Source organism: Drosophila teissieri, chromosome 3R, assembly GCF_016746235.2.
Source record: "Drosophila teissieri strain GT53w chromosome 3R, Prin_Dtei_1.1, whole genome shotgun sequence".
Taxonomy (NCBI): Eukaryota; Metazoa; Arthropoda; class Insecta; order Diptera; family Drosophilidae; genus Drosophila; species Drosophila teissieri.
In genome coordinates, this window is record NC_053032.1 from 14213755 (window position 1) to 14232659 (window position 18905).

General features: G+C 41.5%; 1 protein-coding gene across 4 annotated transcripts in view; it reads right to left on the reverse strand.

The window, feature by feature from the left end:
- Positions 1–729: 729 nt before the first annotated feature.
- The window catches only part of LOC122621158 (acetylcholinesterase), a 37625-nt gene continuing 19449 nt past the window's right edge, over positions 730–18905 (reverse strand). For 2 of the 4 annotated variants that reach the window (XM_043798914.1, XM_043798915.1), the window contains exons 6-10: positions 16203–16345; positions 15283–15432; positions 10931–11094; positions 10647–10810; positions 2258–7595 (exon numbers count right to left, since the gene is read on the reverse strand). In XM_043798914.1, the coding sequence (XP_043654849.1) occupies positions 7483–7595; positions 10647–10810; positions 10931–11094; positions 15283–15432; positions 16203–16345 (734 nt within the window). In that variant the 3' untranslated portion in view covers positions 2258–7482. Of the gene's footprint in view, positions 1116–2257; positions 7596–10646; positions 10811–10930; positions 11095–15282; positions 15433–16202; positions 16346–18905 lie in introns of those variants that run through there. The other 2 variants (XR_006326197.1, XR_006326198.1) reach the window with 2 other exon arrangements.

Consider the following 18905-nt stretch of genomic DNA (forward strand, 5'->3'; position numbering starts at 1 on the left):
TTCCGTCGAAATCTCCATAGCCAAACGCAGTTGCCGGCGAAAGCCTGTCCAGGCGACCAAATGCAAAACGATAATTGGAAACAGGTTCTGTTTCTATTGAAGAATTAGCTGGCCCATCCCCAAACCCATCCCCACTGAAAAAGCCGGGCTGAAGATTTACGACAAGTGGTGACTGGTTGTCTCCGCCGTGCGCTGGCTCATTTATCTGGCCAATATATGTATAAGTGTTACCTATGTATATGTACACATACAGAATGCCCCTTTTATCCCGGCGTATTATGACGGGCCAAGCGTTTTTCATTGGACCATCTGATAGTCAGTTTACGAGGGTTTCTTTCGGGGCTCCATGCTGGGTCAATGGACAGGAACGCTGCCAAGAAGTCTGCGCCGGCTATGGCTCATTGATTTCATCCGAGTTCGAGTTCGAGTTGGCCTCACGTCTTTACTTCTCATCTTGGTTGGTTTATCGAGTCGCAGCACGGCATACAGCGAAATTTAAATTATTCATATGTCAGGTTGAAGGCTGCTGTTGCTGCTGTTGTTGCCGCTGCTGCCTTTCGCGTGTAAAAACCTATTTGATCTGAAGATTAAGTCCGCCCGGCGATTGTCCGCGGATCAATTAAAACTAAGTAATGGCGTCTGTGAAACCGGCTGCAAACGGAAATACACAAAACATAGCAAATAGCCAGAGTTTGCATCAATCAAGTGGAACAATTTTATTCGTTTTTCTGGTGAATAAGCTAAACGGGGGAAGTACGAGTTTCAAAGCGTGTGAGGGTGTCCAGCACTTTTCCTCTTTCAATATCTTACAAAACTACTCAGTTTGAAACTGCTTTTCGAAGCCCTGGATTCCTAAATTCGACTTGTTCTCCATATCCTGTCTTCTTTACAGTCTCCCTATCAAATTATTATCACTGGTTTCCGTTTCTTAGCCTAACTATTCTTCAATCAGACTTTCCGTTGCTTTCCGAGGAAGTTATATAAACAGTGCCCTGAATAACTATTAACATTTTGTTTAGAGGTATTGACATAACACTTCCTTTAGCCACTAATTAGCCAGGTCTTCAGGTAGACAAACGCTGAGGTAGCCACGTAGGTTATCCGCTGCGCAAATTCTGCAATAGAAGATACAAAAATAACATAAACTTCACTAGATAAACCGGGCATAAAGAGACTTAATGACTATCTACTCAAACACTCAAATGTACCCGCCGACTGCAGGTCTAATTTGCATTTACAAAGCTGTCGGCTCTTTTGACTAACAGAACGCGTTGGAAACCGAGCCCTAATGACAATGCACCTTCTTCCTTTGCATACTCTTTTCAGAAAAGGGCCTTCAGTTTTCGCAAGCTTTTCACTTCAAGATAGAGCAGCTATGTTTATTATTCGAAATTAGCTTATAGAAGGCTAAGAAATAAATAAGTTCATTTGAATTGGAATACATATATATTCACATACATATTTTTGACGAGAAAGCTGACTCTAAAACTAACAGCTATATAAATATAAAATTTAAAATTCAAGAATGTAATATAATACGAAGGCACCATAACATCTGCATCAATAATAAAAATTATAATAATTCCAAAAATAAATACCCACGGCTGCATACATACACTTATATACACAAATAAAGTGGAAGGTAAATAATTCGACTATGATTCCCGAACAGAGTATGAAATATTCGTTAAACGGCTGAGCCCAAATGAGATGGACTTTTCACAATGCTCAGGCTTAGTCTCGGGTCGGGGCCACTTTAACTTTTACTACGGATGCGAAATGGCGACCGTAAATGGAGCCCTGAACCCCGGGCAAATTGACAAATGCTGGCACGCAAATTAGGGAGACGGGCGGCGGCACTGTGGTCACCATGGCTTTTATGGGGCACCTTTCGTTTTAATTTGCCGTGATTAATTTGCATATTTCGGCCTGCAGTCGGCATGCGGAAGTGGCGGCATAATTGTGGATTTATATGCATCATAAATTAAGTTTTCTGCACTTCAGCTGGCCGAGCGGTAGGTAGGTACGCGATTTTATTTGGTGTTTATCATTTCAGTTTTATTGATTTAATGCAAATGCAAAGTGCCGTGTAATTAGCAGCCACTAAGTCGGAGTGATAGAGCTGTTGTCTCAGATGGGAGGCGCTTCCTGAAGTCGATAATGACTTACGGGAAAAATATGGAAAAATGTGAGCAGAGGTGCAAATGCCATTGGGAAATGATCGACGGCCGGGGCGGGAAATAAAAGCGAATTGCTGTTTGTTTAGTACATGATACATGAGTTTTATTTGTATTTTACTTGTATCCATCTTGTATCGATATACAATATATTTCGTAATATAATTTCACTTAAATTTTTGTATTCTTTATGCTGCCTCAATGCGGGTTTCAATTGTTTACACATTACTTTTTCTCTTGGTAGTTTCATACTTTCTCTTGAGTTTCGGTAATCGTATTACATTTAGCATTTCAATTGTGGTTTTATTTTTCCTTGTTTAGCAGAATTTTTTTTTGGTTTCGATTATATGTAGTAGTATGTATATAATATTCAGTAAAATGATCCCTACATTTTGTATGCTCATGTCATATTTTCAATCTAGATGTATGTCTGTATATATATATATATATATTTATATATAGTTAATATCTTAAAACAGCAATTATGTTTTGCATATGTTATCTGTCGTCTGCGCGAAATGATCTTCCATTTCGTGTTCCTTGAATTTAAAGTAAGTTCTGCGACAATAATAATTATAATTATAATTATAATTTAATCGTTAACAACGTTCCGTCACTGACACACAAACAAACATCGTCATATACATTAAATAGAATTCTGCATTAATTTGTCGGTTTCATATTTGTTTACTTTTGCTGAACACTAAAGCGTCGCCATCAAATCATATGTATATAATATATATTCAAATTTGGAACACAAGATGAGGACTTTTGGAGCTGCCATTGTACTAACTGACTGTATGTGTTTGGGTGTCTGTGTCCACTTTTATGAGTTTCGATTTATTAATTTTCGATCTGCTCGTGACTTTTGCTCTTTTGCTCGAGCAAAAGTGGTCTTAGTTGTTATTTTTAGCTACCTTTTAACTTTATTTGCATTAGTGCTGCCCGCGGCGAGTGTTTGTTAGCCATTAAGTAGTTCCATAGCCATTACACATTACTCAAACGGGCAGTTGTCGGCGTGTGGGTGCTCCCATGGGTGTGTGAGTGTGAGTGTGTTTGAGTTTGAGTGTGTTTGCGACTACAGTTTGCAATATAAGCTAATCCGTGTGTTCTAAGTGAAAACATAGAGTTTCAAGCGAGTTTTCGCAACGCAAATTCGGGGGAATTGAACGGAAAATGCTTGGCATGATTAAAAGCTAACAGTTATAATTACAGTTTGGTTGCCTAATTTGCGTTTGTTAAACTTTTACCTTTGTTTTATTACCACTAACAAGTAAGAACACATATTTAACCACAATTTGTTTTTGTTTTTTGTTTTCCGTTCTCTGGCTTGTATCTGCTTGTATTGTGTTGCTTGCTGCTTAATTTATACAAATTGCCTACTTAAAAAGTCATAAATCAGAGCCTTACTGCACACCTGCCGCTTTTGAGTGTGTTATTCATAATATATAATTAAACTAAATAAACCATAGGCCATATATTGATATGTATTTGATTTTTATACATAAAAGACTCTGTATTTATTTTACTAAACCTCTCCTCTGCCTTTAAGACTAATTGTGAGAATTGTTGTGATGTCAAATGCATTTCTGTGCCTGGTTTCTTCAGTTTTCTGGTATTATATGTTTTAACTTTATCAGATTCAGATTTATATTCTTCTTGCTTTCAGTGAGTGTGTACTGTAGTCTATTGTATAGCAATCAACATATTTATTACATTGTACAGAGAGTTTTGTCTACCACCTAGATTTCGATTTTATTATCAGATGTCGTAGCTGATACAATTTTTAACTTGTTCGTAATACACAATAAACAAAAACTTGAACTATGTCTCCTCTACTTCGGTTTGGTACTCGCTGTTTTATACAAAACACAAACACCTCAACCGTCTAAGGATCCTGCTCATGTATTTCCTATTCCTACGCTTCGTCCTTCTATGAAGAGTTTCTGGCTGTGTGTGCAAGTGTGTGCATGTGTGTCTGTGTTGGTTTGCTGTGTGTGCTGGGGGTATGCGTGTGTGTTTAAGTGTGACCAGCATGCTTTCATTATTATCATAAATTAGAATATGAGTGGTTCCGTTTCCGTTTCGATTCGTTTATATATAAATTCTTTTACAATTGGCAGACTACTACAGCAAAAGCACACTGAGATGTGTTCGTGTGAGAGTGAGTGAGTGGGTGAGTGGGTGCGTGTGTGTGGTTGTCCTATCGTTTACATTAATATATATAATATACTTTATAAAGATGACCTGGAAGAACCGCAACGAAAGCAATAATCTGTACAAATCATACTAGTAGCGATTAGTGCACGTTTACCAAAAAATCAGACGACGAAGTGTCCATGTCCATGTCCATGTATAAAAATTTAGATCTATAAGCATAACACTTGGAATTTGTCTTTAATTCGTTTGCTCCTTTGCTTCTAAGGCGAAATATTATATTGTCAATTCTTTGGCTTGAGCCGAAAACCATGCAAAATGACAAAAAAATATTCCTAATTTCGGGTGAGACGAAAATAAGTGGGGAGGTTAGAAATGCATATAAATGGTAATATCGTAAACGTAGTCGTAGAATGAGTACTTTTCACTTCTCTTTTCTCGAAGGCAGAAGGCATAATACACGGTAAACTGGTGTATTTTCTGTGTGATATTTATTAACTCTATGCTCACCGTGAGTGGACGCACAGTAAATACTGCCTCCGGTGACCTCTGACCTCGTGATCCCACCTGACCTTGGAGGCCGGCCAAGTGGGCAGGGTCGGGGCACAGGCAGCACTCGCTTTGGCCCACTCGTCTCTACAGAAGGGATTAACTATCAAGTCTAGTCTTGGAATCGGTTACTTTATATACCTAGATTTATTTACTTTTTTCCATTTTTTTATGTTTTGGTTAAGAGGCGAACGTGGTGCAATCATAGGGATAGGGAGTAGGGATTAAAGCTAGTCATCTTGGAGTTCGTCTCACACTTTTTCGTGTCCACAGTTTTAGACAATGGGTTAGTACAAAATTTTAAAGTTATTTATCGTTTGTTAATACCTCCTTTTTACGCAATTTCGGTTTTTGTTTTCATTTCGCTTCTTGCATGGTATAAAAATATAAATGTTCCACATATATTTAAAAAATCCTTTTGTTTAAGTTATTAATTTGCATCATGCAGTGTTATTATTTGTTTAATTGTTTGTTTGCTTGTTTGCTTGTTTTCTTTGTTTCGTCTTGTTAGTTGTTCTTGTCTTGCTGGTTAACCCTTTAAGAAGTATTTAAAGTAATGCATAACTTAGGAATGCCTTGTGGATCTGCTGATTCTTCCGATTCGCTTCTCGCTCAATTGTTGAATTATTCGTTAATCGTGGTGCAATTGTCGTATAACGTATAACTATGGGGAGATTTCTAAGTGAGTGGCTTGCTATCGTTGCTTGCATTGGTGTTGAGTACGAGTAGTATCAGATATAACGGAATCGAATACAGTGTCCTAAGTGCATTCGTCACCTGGCTAGAGGGTCACATAAATTTTCCTAGATGCTACAGTTGAAAGCGAACATCGCTCAGTAGGCCTTGACCACAGCTCATACCTAATACAATACAATTCAATAATCGTTTACTTGATTTGGTTTCCCATGTGGTTTTCCTTTTGGTTTGGGTTTCTTGGGTTATCTTATTTATTTTATTTGGTTGGGTTTAAAACTTTCAAATGTTAGCAAACAGTTAATGTTGTTGTTCTTCATAAGTCTAATACTTGTTGAATCTATGTATTATCAGATAGTGTGTGGTATTATAATAATTGTTGATAAAAATAACTTAATTAATATCAGTGTGGCTTACCTTAGTAAATTTCGAAAGGTTTTCGATTTCCATAGTTAATACATATTGATATGCCTTTAATACGATTACAGAGTACGGTTACGATTACCGGTTACAATTACGATTACGATTACGTTTACTTTTAATTTTACTTTTACTTTAAATTTTACTTTTACTTTTACTCATTAGCTCTCATTTAGTCTGCGACACACACTGAACTCTAGGGTTGACGATGATCTTTCATTTTCTGGATTTACGTTTCGAACAATATTTATTTATAGATATAGACATACCAAGTACATATACGTTACTCATCATACAATACGTTTTGTGTTAATCATTGATCCAATTTCGCTATGTGTATAAAATTTCTAATTACCATTATTTAGTATTAAATCATTTCATTTTCCTCCGTACAATTTTCTCACTAAGCCAATTTGTAAAACGTTTAGTACAAATACAATAATATACTGATATGTTTTGCATTATAAATATCATCTCCGTCTTTGCCCCGTACTATGCTTAAACCTCATTTTCGATCGATTCTTTATTACAATTTGTTTCGCTTTGTTCGTTTCGAAAAATTTGTCTTGGGTAGTGCTTGATTTGGGGCTACTAATCCGCTTTTTTTATTTGGTTTTAGCTTCTATTTTTCATCTTCTAATAAACCAATGCCAATTTTTGTACAATACAATTGTTGATTTTCCGAAAATTTCCATTTGGGTTTTCTCATAAGAATCTCGTGTGGTTACAATTTTCTTGTGTAGTTTTCCTTGGGAATGTGAATCGAAATCAAACGAACCCTCAACCTAAGCATGAAACCAATGCAATTTGGCCAACTATCTTCAGGCAACAAGGACTTTTTTCGGTTTTGAACTGAATGCTAAAATTGTGCCATTAAATGCGCTCAAATATCGCTCAAGAATGTGGGCATGGCAAAAAAGTGTCTGTCATCTGAGCGAGTTTTCCGTTCGGTAAACGAGTATCTGTAAACTTTGTTTCTTTTTGGCTGCCCCAAAGGCAAAATGACAAACATTTTAGTTCTATCTGCATTAATATTTATCAAAAATTCCGCCTATCCCTTGGCCAATTCTTCAAATTAAGCGATTTAGCATTGTGCTCCACAAAAAACAATTTGGTTTGGGCCTGGCCTATGGCGCGTGGCATGTGGCATGTGGCTACAGTGGTCTCTGGAGTCTGGCCAGGATGCACAGAGTCCTTCGAAGGACCCTACCCGACCATTGACTGCCTAAGGGTGCGTAGAGCTCTAAGTTTAATTTACAAATGTTCAGCAATTGCCATCGAATTGCTCAAACCGATCCTACTAAGTTCTGTACTAAGTTCTGCTCCTACACAAATGTCTGCGCCTACTAAAAATTTGGTTTCCCTCTGCTAAATTTTATTATTAACGTGTTCTAACTTTAAGTGTGTGTGGTTGTGGCTGTGATGGGGTGTGGGTGTGTTCCAGTGTGTGTGTGTGTGTGTGGTATTTTCCGGGAGTGGGTTTCTTTTAGAAAACCCTTTTGGTTCGCAATGCGGCGCAGATGTAGATCAGAGCAGCGATTCCAAGGAGCTGGAGCCTCGGGGATATGGAAGCACTTCCCGAATCGCCATCGCAAGTACCTAGTAGAAGAAAAAGATAATGGTGTTTATATTCAAGCACAGATTGTGGGCGGGGCAATGATGACAGTGTATGTATGTGGGCAATTCTGGAAAAAGTCATCCAAGACATGATCTATCCTCTATCTCTCTATAATCAGCACTATATTCCACTCAACAACTCTATTATCGTTCAAAAGAAATCATATGAAGCCAAACAAATAAAATAATATGGACATGAAAGAGTACAATCAAAAGAAAGAGAAGCAAGTAAACATTTGGTTTCTGGTGCGAGTTTCGGTGCATTGGGGAGGAAAAGAAAACTTTGGGAGATCTGTAGGCCAACTTACCTTGGACCGTCAAAAAGTCCCGGAGAACGAACTGCTTTGCATGGTCGTATCATAATTTTTTTACATTTATGCAAACATAGATTAAGTCAAAATTCGTGTGCTAATTCATTCGAAAGTTGTTTGGCCACAACAAACCAGACAAGATAAAAACTTCAAATGGCCCGGCCGGCGATCGGATTTCAACACGCCAAACCAGGCCCACAGACCCGCAAAGTGTTTGATTTTTATACTTTTAGTATTTCAGCCCGCTGCCCAAAGTACAGGGATAACTTGCTCAACGACTTAAGCTTTTTCATCCCCGTGCGGTGAAGTGCAAGTGTGCAAAATGAGTTAAAATCAAGCAAGGCAATAAAACAAAGCGAGGCACATCAGTTTCGAAATCAATCTTCGGCTAGAGCTAAGCAATAAATCGCCTTTATAATATCCGAATTGTTCATATTTCTTGAGCCACTCTGTCGCGTGCATTTAATTTTTGCTAATTTGAATTTAAAAGGCTGACCAAATCATAGATTATACCATTCAGATAATGAAGAAATAAATTGGCACAGTCGCAACAAAAACCACATACAAATTAAACACGCCGAACATACATATTGGAAACACGTGTCGCTAAAAGCCAAAAAACGAAACGAAACGGAGCGAAGCTAAGCGAAGCGAAGCAAAGTGATCCAAGCCACAACGCACCGCACCGAATCGAAAGAGAAAAGGCCATACAAATGCAAAAGATATTGTATCTACAAGCTACAGGTCTTTAATCCGAATCTCAACGCGTGCGCCTGAGTTATGACACGGCGATCGTTTATTTATCGCGGCCGGTGACATTTCTCGATTCCAGCGGTGCCAGCGTGTCTGGTAGAAACAGCAGGACGACCAGTTCCAGTTCCAGTTCCCATTGTATGGGATTAATCCAAACTAGATCTTGGGTGAAATTTTAAATGGCCATTAAGGCAAATGGGAGGCATTGTTGGCAAGCGCTCTTGGCGATAAAGAATACACCGCTACATATACAAATGCAAATTAATTAACTTGCCAAAACAAAACCTGTTTCCTCCGCCCCGCTCTGTCGGGGGGTAGAAAATGGGGATAGATCTTCGGGTGCTAAGTGGCAACTTTTACCGCAGCCAGATCAAAAGTGGAGCTTTTCATATATGTACGTGTATGTGCGTGCATTTGTGTATATTCAATTCGCCGTCAAGTGATCGATTGTGGAGATATCTGCATTAGGAGAGGTTTTCAGATAGCTGCTCTCCCCAGAGCCGCAGTTCGTTCGCCCAGGCTCATTTGCATACCCGATCGATTGGGTTTATGTAAAACTGAAAACCAAAATTAGCTCCTAAAACCAATACGGTTAATTAGCATAAATTAAGTTTTTATTAATTTGTGAGACAGTAATTTTCTTTTGTGCCACTCATCGATTTGCTGGTCAGATTGCGAGCCAGACTTGGTGGCGCGGTCCTCTACGATGGTGATCTTTCACCCAAAACCCATAAACTTTAATGGCCCCACAACTTTTAGGACTTTAAGTGCAAACATAAAAGCCACAACGCCCACCGACTCGCAGCTAATCTATATAACTAGAGACTTTTACGGTCCTCGTCATTGATCATTGTCAGGGCCTGGCTTATACGACTCTGCCTATTTACATTTCTTTTCTCGGTCAGTCGTCCGATCTGTCTCGCAACTCATTTTCCTGATTGATGGGCACATTTTGAAAAGCTGACACTGCCATAAATTAAAAACTCGGACGGCGGAATGATGCTACGCATAAATGAAATAAATTCAAAAGCATAACTAAAAATCTTTCACCGAATCAGTCGCGTCAGCCCCTCTGACTCACGCCTTCCACTAAGTGAAAAAGGAAGGAGCTTCAAAAGGTTTTAACTGCTTAAGCACAGAAAGAAAAGCATTTTATAAAACCCTTGTGAAGAGTTGTTTATTTGGAATAATTACCAAACTTCTTATTGATAGGAATTGGCAACATATTACAATTTAACTAACTATGAATAATGAATTTTCTTTAGGTGTTTTGAAAATATTCACAATTTCTGTAATTTAAGAAAACTATTTTAATGGGAATGGCCAAATTCAAAAAATGTTTATAAATCAACACTGTTTAATATAAAATATAATAATCTCCCTTCTTAGATCTCAATAACTCTCCTTAAAAAGCCAATTCTATAAACTACCAATTTGTAGATATATTTTTCTCTCTGCAGCTTCAAGTTAAGCATTAATCATTCGAACGGTAAGTGTTTAACATTTCGGATTTGGACGACCATTGACACTCGGTCTTTGTCCGGAGACTCTCGAAAGAAAGGCTTGGGATAGGTTGGCACTTTAATCGCCGCTATCACAGGTACATTATCGGAGTGAATAATCCACTCCGGACCCGAATGTTTTGCTTGGCCAGCGTTAACCCGATTCGGGGGGAACCGAACCCCCTGCGAATCGTCTTAAGGTGTGGTACCGGTGATGCCGACAGCCATTAGCTGACTTTATGCCGCTTTTTACGATATATCGTAGCGAATACCAAATTTATGTTAATTGTACGCCAAATATACACACAAAACGATATCGACACAACACAACACAACAGAAGCCAAAGAAAGAACACTGATAGAGCAATACAATGGCGAAGAGAAACCTCCAACGATGACTGTACTATCATTCACATTTGGATCGGAGTGTGTGGGTCATTTATTTAATAGGAGCTATTATCACTTACCTGCCCAACTCCTGACTTTTGGCAAGTAATCGTTCCAGAACGAGCAGCGAGCCGCCAAAGGACCTCTGGCCAATTTCTCGATCTTATCGTCGGTGCTGAAAATATAATAGACGGGATCCTCCTTGGAGAAGTTGGGCCACTCCTCGCCATCCTGAGCGGGATTTCTGGAATGGGTGGGCGTTATTAAAAGCTTTTCTTATGGCAATCGAGTGCGAAACTTGGCTAGGTTTGCTATAAACCCGCAAAAAGCTCTTGGTGAAAAGCTCAAAACCCTGAAAACTCACCCCGTCTTAGCAAACTCGATGACCGCACTGAGCATACGCTTGCCCAGCTCACGCTCCACAGGTCGATACTGCAGGGAGTTGTTCAGCGGCTGGCCAAAGAAGTACTCGATCTCATCGCCGTGTAGCACGCCCATCCATTCGCCCCACAGCGAGGTGCTTGTGCGCTGCAAACAAGCAAAAGAGTACAAACAATAAATTGGATAGCGCTAGAAAAGCCAAGGAAAAGCCGTGAAAATGGGACCGTCGAAAAATGAGAGCGCAGCGCGACGCTGTCGTAAACTCCGCCAGAAATTATGCAGATAAACATCTACCCTTTTTATTTATTTATTTGATTTCGCTCGCCTGCTCGCTGGCGTTCCCTGTTAATGGTAAATATTGTCGCAGCATGCAGCGCACTGGAACGCCGAAAAAAACGAATGAATAAATAAGTAAACGCCTGGTCGACTGCCAGCTCTGCGTTTCAGCATTTCAGTCCCAAAACTCTGTCGCCCTTGACAGGCAGCGGCATTAAATGCCCTCGTGTGGCGCCATTTCACGTATCTCACAGCAGCTTGCACTGCAACTGCGTCTGGGGGTTGCGGAATCGCAGGACAGGCTGTTGCACTGGGTACGTGCATGGGCAACCACGTTGCGTATACGCCACGTTGTACGGACCACGGCTGCTGCACCACCTCCTTAAAGAAAAGCCCGAAACGGCTAAGAGTGGGAAATATTTTGCTAAATTAAGCGTGGTGCTTGAATGTTCTCGAGACCTGAGTAAGCTACGCCGAACAACTTAGTTAAGCTAAACAATATTAATAGTTCAGTAACTACATATACTAAAATATATTTTGAAATTAGTTTCGACTGTAAACATATCGTTTACATCGTGACAATGATAAAAACCAGAATATCATTATTTTAGTTCCTTAATGTTTCTTAATTCTGCAACTTTGTATGAGGGCTGAGGAGCCACTTAAATGTAACAACATCCAATGCATACTTATTTGAAGTTGCTAGCCAGGTGTACCCTTTGCTACCATCGTGCTGACTTTTATTCCCTGGCAGAGCCAGCAACACCAGCCCAAATGCTAATTAGGCAAACCCCTTTGGAAAATGCAATCTTATGCAAAGCGAAACACCAAATCCTGCATATGCGATTCTGCTGACCATTAGGCCTAGCCAAGAGCTGAAAGCCGAGAGCCAAGAGCCGAGAGCAGAGAGCTGAGGGCTGAGAACTGAAAGCTGAGGGCTAACCACTTAACCATTCAACTTGAGTTGGCCCCAGTCGGGCTCTGCTTGAGCTGCACCTTGACAGGCTGGCACAGGCTGGCAGCCAAGTGCCAAGTCGCATAATGAATAGTGTCCGGGATATGCCATGGGTAATTCTGGTAATGCGAGGCCGCTGCTTTCGCTCCTGCTCCTGCCAAGTTGTTGGAAATTTATGCGACTTGGTCGCTGGCTGTCAGGACACACGTCCCCTATATAAAGTAGTACGTACACACATAACATAAAAGTCCTGCAGTCCTTACGCCTTTTCGTGCAAATAATGAAAAATTGTACGCAGCCGGAGCGGAGAACTAAACTTTTTTGATTTAAGCGCAAAATTGCAAACAGCAGTGAAACTTGGACTCGTAGGTCATAATGAGAAACGCCACAGTCGAAAGTCGAGAGTAGTAGTGAACTACTACTAGTGGAGTATAGTAGAGTGGAGTACAACCAGTAGGAGCACCAGGAACGCGAGGAGCAGGAGAAACAGTGGAGAAGGAAAACTTATTTAAGTGCCAGGCACGTTGCACGCTGCAGTAGTCAGCGGCGAATGGCGAAATGAAACAGAAAGAGGATCTGGGAGGAGAGAAGAGGAGAGGTTAAACATGGGAGGACAATGGGAGGAAAGCTGGTCAGTCAAGCATGTGGCCAGTGGGGGATGGGGATGACCCCCTGGTCACCAGCCAAGCAGATAGACAATCTGGCAGGCACTTTAGCAGCTGGCGACCCCATTTGCCATGCTTCGTCGCCCCATCGCGGACCCGTTTATGGGCAAAGTGAGTTACGAGTTGTGCTGCTGCAACTTGACGGCTGTAATTAAAACTAATTTCATTTGCTCTCATTTCCATTTGGTGGGTGGCACCAACCGGTCAGCTTCTGCTCGTCAACTGCTGGTGCTGTTGATCCATTGGATTATTAACGCGCGATTTGGTATAAACAATGCTGACAAACTGGCACCCCGCACGCACTAAATTTTGCATATTGTGCAATCAGCTGTAAGGAGCAACGACTCGCTGGGTAAAACAGTTTGATTATCACTGTAGCGCTGGCGCAAATATTAACCGAACATCAAAAGTGAAGAGCACATTGGCTATTTGAAAAACTAACGAGTGATGTGGAAACATATTGATTGCAATGAAAACAAAGAGATATATAAGTTTATGTGTAAATTAGTCCATATATGCATTCTATTTCTAAGGAAACCTAAACCACCTAACACCAGACATACATATGTCGTATGAGTACCACCTACTATGTTCTATAATATTGATTTGCGTACTGCAGTGATTTGTTCGCCCAAATTACCACTTATTATAGTTCAATATCGACTCCCAATCGCAGCCATTAGTTTGTGTGTATTCAAGGAATCGAAGCCGGCGAACGAAAATCAATACATTAAACAGACCATTCTGTGTATACGCATAGTGAGAGCTGCGTATTTGTTAATCATTAGGCCGATCCAACTGGGTCTGCAAGCAGCCGATATCAATCGACGGCAGCAGGCACCGCAGCTAAAGTCGTTTAAACAAATAACTGACTGAAATTATGCCCCACACGTGCAGGGCATGCGGGCCGTGACCTCGTAAATTGAAGTTTCATTAGTCGACTCCGCTTTCCCATGCTCCTGGCCCCTTTCGTAGGGTCGTGATCCAGTAACGATTTCTGGCCCTGTTCCCTCTTAGCTGCTTTGCTGTTGTATAGTTGTTGTGTCTGCCCGCAGCCAACATCCTGAGCCTGTGCGTGTGCGTACAGTTTAATTGGCGCCCAACGTGGGGCGTTCCTTAGTATGTGTGTCTGTGCGAGGGTTCTTCGCTCTTGGGTGGGCGTGAGTTGCGTGAAACTTTTGGTTACCATAATTATGGCGGCCAAGGTTGACTGGTAGCTCAACAACAGCAAGAACAACTGCGACAGCGACCCCTAACCCAATATGTGACAAATCCACACGGAGTGGTCGGACACGCCACGCAAAATCGCACATGACAAAGGACAGGGAAGATATCTTTATTCACTGTCAATGATTTTTTAATGATCACAATCATAAGAAATACAGTAATTTCGTGGACATGGTGAGGTCCGATGTCAAAAGGTTGACGGATTAATTGGCCAACAATATCGGTAACCCTGCACTTACTCCTAGACGGTAAGGCCTTTGGAACGAGCTCTAAAGAATCCTAACATTTATATATGCCTTTAATTACAATGTATCTATCTATTTAGCAAGAAATAAGCTAATTCTATGAATAAAACGGGGAAAAATTACGCAAGTCTAACCTTTACAAACATGAATAATAGACCATTGAAAAAAGCTAACTTGTCCTCTTGTTCGAGTTGTTCTCGGTCAAAAGCAATGGACTAGGGTATGCTCCTGACCCCATTCTGCATACAGTACTTTCACTTTCTGTGTTTCTGATTAGCCGCAAGCTCTGCTTTCAGGAGGTCCAACCCTTAGTGATTTACTTCGACTTTTGAAAACGCCCCGCCATCATTCAGACATTAATAATTAACGTTCACACGGTCGCGTTGACATTTGACGCAGCCGTAACTGCTTCCGCTGGAGATGCAGCCAATGAGGAGTACATCGAGAGAAATTCAGCATTTTTACCTTCTAAAAATCTGTATAACTGTTCTGGGATATCCTTGAAAACAAGTATACCTTCTAAAACCAACATCTTGAACTTGACACGCGGGCGGTATTCCTAAACCTGTAATTCTGTACGCTTTCAGTTCTTCAGTTGACTCAACTTTCTACGAAAGTTGAAAAAGTTGGTGAAAAAAGAAATTCACTGGACTTAAGCAAACATTTTCGAAGTGTCGAATCCTTGCGACAGTTATCCACTTTGGGCCTGAGCCGGACTGCTGCCTGCCATTAGCCTTGTGTGCAATTTTAATGACACGCAAATTGCAGTTGCCTGCGTTGCAGTGGCTTCAGCGTGGATTTTTGCGCCGTTGCGCCACTTGCGCCCCATTTGACCGCATTCCGATTGGACGGACGCACGCGCTTCAACGCCATCTTACGTGTCAAAGTCTGAGAAATATTTAATGGGTGCCAGGCTGTGCAGGCCATTTCGCCCGGGTACAGTGGGCACTCTCGATGTGGTACTCACGTGTGTGAAGTAGTAGTAGTGCACGGAGGCGCCTCGCTCCGCCAGAGCCTGGGCATACTCGTTGGTGGGGCAGGTGAAGAAGTGATCGCCCACGGCGCGTCCGATTTGCTGCTGGTTCTGATAGCCCGGATTACCCTCCCAACTGGTATACTGAAAAAGAAAGGCAAAGTTGTTCTTAATATTTGCCTCTTTAATTTTGAATAAATTATAGCTTAAGGAGGCACTGCAGAATCTGTGCATAAAGTCTTGTAAGTTTAAAAATCAATGAAAGGCTTATAAACTTGTTGGTCATCTGTGATATGAACAAATATATTACTGTGGCAAATTCCTATATTAAATTTAATCTAGGCAACAGTCCTAATTTTCGCCAACTCAATGGGAATGAAATCTCCAGTCTTCCATACAATGAAGCTGGCTGTCGGATTATCTGGACTAGCTCTAAAAAATCCTTGCGCAGCTAATCCCGGATTCGGTCCGGCCTTAACTGTCAAATGCATATTCACTGCTGACGCTGAATGCCGCAAAATGAAATTAACCGGCGACAGGGCAGAGTAAATGAATAAAGCCACTAAATGCAATTCAATCAGCCAGCCGTCTCCGTTGACGTCGCATTTAACGTGCTTAGCACATGCAGCGATGCTGTTGGTGACACGGAGCAGTCGCACGTTGCACTAATGCACTTCGGGGGATTGGGGTAGTGCACTTAAAGAAATGTACACAATATACACGAATTTAGGCCAATGAAAAGTTCTATGAGAAACTACTCGAAATGGTAAATTAATATAACAATATTGCTATAAAGGCCTTGATATGCACAAATTGGCCCACATGTCCTGAAAAAAAAACAAATTTTCTTCAGTGCATCTGTCTTCTGCAGATGCTTTTACATCGCTGAATGCGAATGCGTAGTTGAAAATCACCTGGAAAATGATGGCTTCGCGTTCCGCTTGCGTTGCCTTGCCGAAAATGTTGTTCATAATTTCCAGGTATTTGTCCCGTGGCAGGGCCGTGGCATCGTCCTTATCGAAGTAATCGATGAAATCGTACAGCAAGAAATAAGTGCCTGTGAAATAGAAAAGGGGAATAAATGTTTAACCCGTGCGAGGTCGTGTCATAACAATGCTGGGTGAAGTGTGACGCGAAGGGGATGCTGGCCAATCTGGAAAAACAATTACCACTACAGGCGGCGCTTCAAGATGCCGACTCACAATGGAGGGGCCGTGCCAAGGACACCGCGCTCAGCATTAACCCCAAGTCCTTAGACCCAGCAGCCACACCAACAACAGGCGCAGCAGCAACACCTACAGCAGCAGCAGCAGCACGAGAAGCAACAGCAACAGTAGCAGCAGCAGCAATCATAACAGTTTCAGAAGCCGAGGAGAAGTAAGTGCAAAATAGAATAAACCAAAAACTTGTGCCCACTACAAAAACAGAAGCATGAACTAAGGAACAGTGGGCAAGTCGACTGCCTTATACCCTATTCCTGGCAAGTCAGTCTAATAGAAGTTTGTGTTACCTTTCTAGTTCAGCAACATCTAGATGATGAGCGAATACATTTTCTGCCAGACTATTCACCAAATAAACTAATATCGAAATATGTACTTTAAAATTAGTATAGCTACTCTGTTAGCAACCGGAACTTTGGGACACATTTCACACATTTTCATTTTCTCATAAACAATTATACCTTTCTCTCTAACAACACGGGGCACAACAGGCAGGGTGATAGAACAAAGCGGCTCGTCGTTGCCTTTTATTAACTTAATTTTTATGGCACTTGTTGTTGGCCCAGTTGTGGTTCTCTCCGGCTTTTGTCTTTGTCGCACACTTCAAATACGGGCCACACTAACGAACCATAATTGCTGCCTATGAGCGGCGACGGCAGCAACACAACAGCAGCAGCAGCACTTGTGGCAGCAACATAGTCGAGTATCTGTGTTTGTGTGGGCCGAGGGCACGTGCAACCCATTCCCAATTTATCTTGCTGGCCCACTGTGTTTATGTTTGCTTCGATTCCATTAAGGTCAAAACCTTATGCAAAGCCAGGCACGAGGAGCTTTGACTTGAATTGCAAACAATATTGAACGAGCTGCCTGAAACGGTCGCTTACCAAAGTCGATAAGTATGCTTTCCACAGGATGGGGAGAGCGAGAAAATGTATTTACATTGAAGATGGGATCGCTTAAAGGTTTTCAAATCGAATAATTTAATACCGCATGGATGATGCATCGTATAGAGTTATGCGAACACCATTTATACAGTACACAGGTTTGGACAACTCATATACATATGTAATCTGCATAACTATGTTAAATTATTTTACTACGCGCCGGAACGACCTTGCGCTTTTCAAATATTACTGTACTTCGGGCATACGCTTTTAATTAAATTGCCAACAACACACTCACTCTGTGGCCACAAATTTCTGTGCTGTTTTTCTGCGGAAAATCTCACTCACTCCCTCACTCCCTCACACACATAAGCGAAATGTAAATACGGTTTTAATGAGTGTATAATTGAGTTAGCAGCAGCAACAACAACGCGGCCCAACTGATTCAGCGGAACGTTGGAAATGCTAGAGGCGGAATTCAGGCAGGACTCAGGACTACAACTACGGAGCCAGCGATAAGTTGGCCGTCTCGGAACGCGAAGCAATTAACGAGCAAACAAGCTGTCTTGCACACACACAGGCGAAGGAGGCACCACCGCACACACAAACACAAAAACACAAACAAACACAGCAAGGCACACACACATACTCACGCACGATGGCATGCAATCGCAAGTCAGAGGACTTGCCACCAAAAGTGAACTATTTAAGCACCGAAAAGTTGGCGTCTCGAGTTCATTGCATACTTTTGGGATGCACTTCAAAGCCTCGTTGCTCAGGAAAAATGGTTAATTCTCTTTACTTTAATACGTTTAAAAGTCCACTCCGCATCCATTTCAAAATTCCAACTTATTTGCTAAAACCACATGTAGGTCAATTAGTTGAACTACACAAATAATTTATTTGGGATAACCATTAGGCGGACGCACTCAGTCCAACACACGCAAATAAATATAAATACATCTTTATACATAATATGTTCATAGCATGTATGTAATAGGGACGAAGGACGAGCGAATTTGTCAAAAACAAACAGAATAGGATGCTTTCATGTACGCGGCTCATCGTAATGTATTTGAATTTGTATTCGTATTGTTGCAAATGCTAGATGACCTTGAACTCACAAACACAAGCACAAACACCACAGCCAAACCCACACACGCACACACGCTCAGCTGAGTAACGGCACTTGTACCCATGGAAAATGGTGGCAGTTGCCTGGCGGCCATGCACGCACACCTTTTTGGCCAAGAGAAAAAAGAGAAAAGAGCACGGTGAGCGGTGAGCGGTGAGCGGCGAGTGGTGACTGGTGAGCGAGCGGCAAAGGAGAGAGCAGAAGCAGTAGCGGGAGCGGGAGCGGGAGCAGGAGCCAAAAGCAGAGAGAAAGCGGAAAGCAGCAGCTGTGAGCAATGAGTGAAAGTGAGCAGAAAAGCACACGTGTCTGCTGTGCTGGCTTATTCTGCTCCTGGCAAGACAGGAGCCGCAACAACAGCAACTGGCAGCAGCAACAACA